General features: G+C 51.0%; 1 protein-coding gene across 2 annotated transcripts in view; it reads left to right on the forward strand.

The window, feature by feature from the left end:
* Nucleotides 1-4,363, forward strand: part of FA2H (fatty acid 2-hydroxylase) — a 42,874-nt gene extending 38,511 nt beyond the window's left edge. Inside the window, exons 6-7 of one of the 2 annotated variants that reach the window (XM_016143891.2) lie at nt 1,411-1,663; nt 2,893-4,363. In XM_016143891.2, the coding sequence (XP_015999377.2) occupies nt 1,411-1,663; nt 2,893-2,972 (333 nt within the window). In that variant the 3' untranslated portion in view covers nt 2,973-4,363. Of the gene's footprint in view, nt 1-1,410; nt 2,070-2,892 lie in introns of those variants that run through there. The other variant, XM_036231349.1, reaches the window with a different exon arrangement.
* The last annotated feature ends 1,637 nt before the right edge of the window (nt 4,364-6,000 follow it).

Raw genomic sequence — 6,000 nt, forward strand, 5'->3', positions numbered from 1 at the left:
TGCTCAGAGGGAGGCCTGGGTCCTGATCTGACCTGGCGCGGGCAGAGTGAGCGCGTGTGTCTATATGCCATTGATTAACCCCCGGCACTCTGCAGGTACATTTTATGTATCATCATTAATCCTACAACAACTCGCTCAGTTGTTCGTTCGTTTGTTCGTTCATTCATTCATTCATTCATTCATTCATTCAACAAATGTTCCTCGGGTGCTCACCCTGTGCCAGGCGCTATTCTAGACACCACTGAGCAGAAGAGTCAAAAGCCACTGTCCTTGCAGAGCTTCCCTCTGAAGATGGTGCTACAGGTCTCCCCATCTCAGAGCAGCTAACTGAGGCTCGGGGAGTTAGGAAGCTCAGGAACTCTCCCGAGGTCACACCTGGCACAGTCAGGATCTTGCGCCTCATTCTCGGGACTCCAGAGTCGGTGCTCTCAACCACCCGCCACCCTGGGGCTCTTCAAGGGCAAGGTGATGGTCCCAGTGCCTGGGACTGGAAGCCGCCTCTGCCCCGAGGAAGCCGCGCCGCCCTGTCCTTACCCCGTGGAGTTCTCAGCCTGTCCCAGGCGTCCCTCCCTCCCTCTCTCCTTCCTCCCTTCCTTCTAGTTTCAGGAGCTGGTTTTCCACACACCACCGTTCCTGCGGCTCCTGGTTTGACGGGAGGGAGGACCTCTCCAGCACGTCGCTCTATGACCGCTGCCTGCCTTCTTTCCCTCTCTTCTCTTCCAGCCCAGAGAGGGTCTGTCTCTTAGAATACTCACGAAGCAGTCTCTAAAAGCTTACCTCTATGCCAGGCCTTTAGCTTTCGGAGCTCCAGAGCCTAAGGCCTGTCTCTCACGGTTACGTGATAACACCGCCCTCCCCCCTGCGCCGCCCCCCCCCACACACACACCTGGGAACAAAGAAGGGCTCCTGGTAGGATGAGGGGGTTGGGAGAACACGTTAACACCATGCGTCATCCCTCCATGTGAATCCTCGTGAACTTCAGCCATCCCGTGTGTCGCCCTCCCAGACAACATCGGGGTTCGGTGTAAGTGCCCCACCTAGCGTTTGGTGGTGGGGCTCCTCTCTAGCATCTTACAAATTCCAGAGCCAAAGTGGCCTCTTGCCCAGAAAGCAGGACTGTGGCCCGTGAGCATCGTGCAGCACATCACATCTACCTCAGTGTTCGTGGACAGCGTTCCAGGTCCCAGCCTGGCTTGGAAGTTGGGAGCAGGACAGTCTCTCTAGGGCTTTCTGGCATGGTGGCCTGCTTTCCCCAAAGGCCCTGGAAGTGCCACGCCTGCCCGTGACAGGCGCTGCCTCCCTCCCTGGGATGTCTGAGCCGTTCTGACCTCATCCTCTGAGGAGGGGCCCCCGCTGTGACGACGGGCAGGCCCCGGGCTGCATTCTGACACCGAGCCCCTCCATCCACAGGCTCCCTTCGATGAGTCCCGCCTGGTCTTCCCCCCAGTGCCAGCTTCTCTGGTGATCGCCTTCTTCTATGCAGTCTTACAGCTCCTCCTGCCGGAGGCAGTGGGGGGCACTGTGTTTTCTGGGGGCCTCCTGGGCTACGTCCTCTACGACATGACCCATTACTACTTGCACTTCGGCTCGCCGCACAAAGGCTCCTACCTGTACAACATGAAGGCCCATCATGTCAAGCATCACTTTGCACATCAGAAGTCAGGTGAGGACCAGCCAACACTTCCAGCCTCTCTCGTTTGTTCATCTATTTATCAGACAGCTACCATTAAGCCCTTACCAAGGACCAGGCACTGTTCTGGGTACTGGGGATACAGAGGCAGCAAGGCAAACCTGGGGTCCACATCCTACTCGCTGGTGTGTGTGTAGAGGTGGGGGGCTATGCAGAGAAAGACAAAAAAGGAAATCAATTAATAGCAAAGAATTTCAGACAGCGATTAGTGCCACAAAGAAAATAAAGCAAGATATTAGAGGAACTATATAAGTCAGGGAAGAAGTCCAGCTCTGTCTAATAAAATATGCAAGTCACAGATGTGATTTTTAAATTTTCTTGTAGCCACATTAGCAAGCAAAAATAAAAGGGTGAAATTAATTTGAATAGTATATTTTCTTAAGACAGGATAACAAAAATATTATCATTTCAACATATAATCAATATAAAATATTGTTAATGAGATAGTTTACATTCTTTTTCTTATATTAATTCTTTGATGTCCAGTGTGCATTTTGCACTTACAGCACATATCAATTCAGGCTCTAAATTTCCACAGGAAATATTTGATCTGTATTTATAAAATTTACAGTAAAAAATGTAGATTCATATACCTGAGTTGATCTGAATGTGCTTAAAAGCTTTCCAGTAACCAAATGGAGTGTAAGTTTTTAAATTGAAATTTAGGTTAATTAAAATTAAACAAAATGAGGAATTTAGTCCCTCCATAGGTCTAGCCATATTTCCAGTGCTTAGCAGTCACATGGGCTAGTGGCGATAGTATCGGAAACCAGAGTGCTAGACAAAGCGGTCCAGCGAGATGTCATTAGAGCTGAGAAGCCAGCATCTGACGTTTGGGGGAAGAGCATCTTGGGAGCAACAGGTGCAAAGCTTTGAAGCAGGAAAAGACTTGGCATCATGAAGGAGAAAGAAGGGGCCGAAGTATGAGAGACGGGGAGGAAGAGGCGGGCTGGGGCCCGGCTCTCCCAGGAAGTCAGGCCACGTAAGGAATTTGGCCTTATTCCAATGGCATCTTTGGAAGACTAGAAGCACAGGTACCCTGCTCCTGACTTCTGTCAGGACAGTCCTGAGAATTGGGAAGGCCAGCGGGGACATGTAAAAATCTTCCTGAGTGCCGGCCCTACCCTGGCCCCCTTCCTTAGAAGATGTTCCCCCCAACTTCCACAGTGCCTCACCTTCTCCCCATTTGTCTCCCTCTCTAGGATTTGGTATCAGCACTAAAATTTGGGATTACTTTTTCCACACCCTAATGCCAGAAGAACCCCACCCGAAGATGCAGTGACAGCTCCCAGCCCCACAGCTGTCCCCCTCACCCCATCCAGACCCTGCAAAGAAGGTTTGCTTGGCCAGGCAGGATGGGCTGTTTCTGGCCCTCGGCCTTGGTGAAGGTGCTGGGGAGACCCTGAAGACTGAGACTGGCCTCCTGATTCACCCCAGGGGGGGTCGTGTCCCCTTGGTGGCCAAATGGTCCTCAGGGACTAGCTCTTTCCTGCAGCATCCCTGCCCACAGCCTTAGCCCACAGGACTGCTTTAGGACCTGGCCAACAATATCAGTTCCAAGGGGAATGAAGGGAACGGACCCCTGTGACTCCCTGACAGGCCTGTGTCCCACCTGTGTCTTAGCATCTTGAGCTCCCTGGGGGGGCTGCCCCCCACTACGGAGCTGCCATCGTTCACAGCAGGAGGAGGGTCTGCAGGGGCCTCTGGCCACCTTCCCTTCCTGGGGACGATTCTTTGGGCCTGGCTCTTCTCCTGAGGAGGGGAGAACACTGAGGCGAATGAAGGGCTCTCACAAGAAGAGACAGCATGATGCCTCCCACAGGCCACCCCAGATCCCAGGGCGGTGCCTTTGTCCACCGCCTGTTACGAATGCCAGCTCTGCCACCAGATGCCTCCGCCTGAGACACATCCAGCCCCCACAAGCCTGGCCCTCACCTGCCTGTGCAGGTGGGCTGCGGGGAGCTGGCAGTGGCCTCGAGGCCAGCGGGAGCCCAGGCCCTTTTAGGAACCACCAGCTGCTCTAGCCATCTCTCCCCTGCCTCCAGGACCACAAAACTTTTCTCCAACGGAGGTTAAAGAGGCCGCTCCGAGGGTGGGAGCCCTACCCTATCCCCAGCCATTCTTGACCTCCACCTGGCACAGGTGGGTCCCCGTCCTCCTCACTCAGGATCCTTCCAGCCAGTGCCTCCTCAAGCCAAGAAGGAGCCTTTATGTGGTGCCTTATCTCCCTCCCCCTTTGCTTCCGTGCACCCCCCCCCCAGCAGATGAGGTTCCAGCCCCTTCTTCCTTATAACCAAAACCCTCACTGCTTGTAAGAGGGTCTTATTTATAAACTATATAAACGCTCTTAGTCTGGCCCCCAGACCAAGTAGCTGCTCAGATCGCCCTTTCTAATCCTACAGGTCGAGCTTATGTAAAAATTCTGTCCCGTTTTTGTTCCCTTCTTACCCACAAACCGTTACTACTTGAAACTTAAAACAAACAAACAAACAAAACTCGATGAGCATAAAGGCTAAAGAGAAGCAGCTTGACCGATCCTGTGATTTGTACTGTTTACTGTGGAGTTATTTAAAGATTTTGGAATAAATATACAAACTACAGTTGTGAAATAAAGGTGTAAATAAATTGTATATTTTGAAAAATAAAAACATTGAAAAAGAAACCAACAAAGATTAATTGCTACTTATTGATTTGGCTCACCAGATTTCGTCATAGGGTAGGAGATGGGGGTGGTGGGTCCGGCAGGGAGAAGTATTTATCACTGACCAGGTTGTGTAGACTTGCTGGGGCATGGTGATGATGAATAGCTGACCAACTCTTATTTTCTTACTTGGTTTTATTACTGTTTGAAAATTCTCTGCAGATAGCATCTCCCCTCACTGCCTGCACATGGCGGGTAGAGAGTGTCACGTCCATCAATTGGCTTGGTACACCACTGGGAAATTAATCAGACCTCACCTGAGTTTCCAATTGCCTTTCCTAAAACAAAGAAGGAAGGTTCTAGAAACAAATACCCATAGTGGGAACTAGACTTTCAGGCCAGCTCAGTCTTGGGGAATCAGTGTCTCAGGATGTCTCCTCAGCCACCACACCAGAGGAACCACCTGAAGAACTTGTCAAAATACAGATCCGAGTCTTCGACATGCAGAGTTTACTTCAGTCAGCCTGGCAGAGGTGGGCTCGGGATTTGCCCGCCCAAGGATACAGGAGCGGAAGCGGAAGCGGAAGCGGAAGCAGACACGCGGGCAGACTCAGAAGAAGCAGCGAAAGTGAACGAACCTTGGCGAGGTTCTGGCCCACGAGGGGTAGTCCCCGCCCGTGCCACCTGTCCTTGCTCTGGCAGCCACGTGGTGGCTTTATCCCTGCAGCTCCCAGCCTGAAGATAAGGGCCACTTGTCTGAACCACTCATCCCTGAAGCTTCTTGAATCTATCATTGGAACTGGGCCGTTCACACGGCAGAAATCACCACCTCCACTTCCTCGCTGGCACTGGAAATACGATCATGCAGCATCGCACCCAAGGGGAAGGAAGAAACAAAATGGAGAAGCAAAGGAAGAGATCAACCAGGTGTGGATATGCAGGTCCACCAGAGAAATGTCTTAAACTGAGCAAGTTTGAGGAAAAAAATAAATTGGAGGGGAAAAAAAAAAAAACATTCAAAAGGATTGAAAAGGAACTAGTATGATATGCCAAACTCTAAGTAAGTTTGTAGCATGGTAATGAGAAGATTTAGGAGGAAAAGACCCACCAAACTAAACCGATTTATTAATGAAAATGTCCACTGAGTACACACTGGACAGGTTCCCCCAGAGCTTCCTGTTGTGCCCGCTGTAACTTCCCGGAGGAGTTGGGGATTTCCACAAAGGCCTTTGGAAGAGGGAGTGAACCCCATCTTACAGAAGAGAAGAACGTAGGAAGTGCCCCGGCCCTGAACCTCAAGACAGTTGGTGCTTATGGTACAGGCCATACTCCGTGACCCTCTGGGAGAGTCAGAGAATTTTATCCAGTGCAAGAGACACAAGCAAGAGCCTAAAGCAAACATGGAAACTTAAACTGCCAACACGTCTGGCATAGGGGAAAGCCTGGAACTTTTGGCGTGTGCTTCTGTGTATTTCATGTTTGCTCAGGTAAAAGCCATTTAAATTCTGACCAGTGTAAAGTAACTATGCAGGTTGAGTGACTCTCAATGGTCCTAACAATTTGCCTTACCTGGTTCTGTAGTAACAGTCTAGCTGCCCTGGCAGACGATGGGTCCTTAGCCATTCTGTTTACTTCTGGCATCGTGCTTCCACACACGCTGTCCTCAGGC

This window comes from Rousettus aegyptiacus, unplaced genomic scaffold (assembly GCF_014176215.1).
Source record: "Rousettus aegyptiacus isolate mRouAeg1 unplaced genomic scaffold, mRouAeg1.p scaffold_m13_p_14, whole genome shotgun sequence".
NCBI classification, from domain to species: domain Eukaryota; kingdom Metazoa; phylum Chordata; class Mammalia; order Chiroptera; family Pteropodidae; genus Rousettus; species Rousettus aegyptiacus.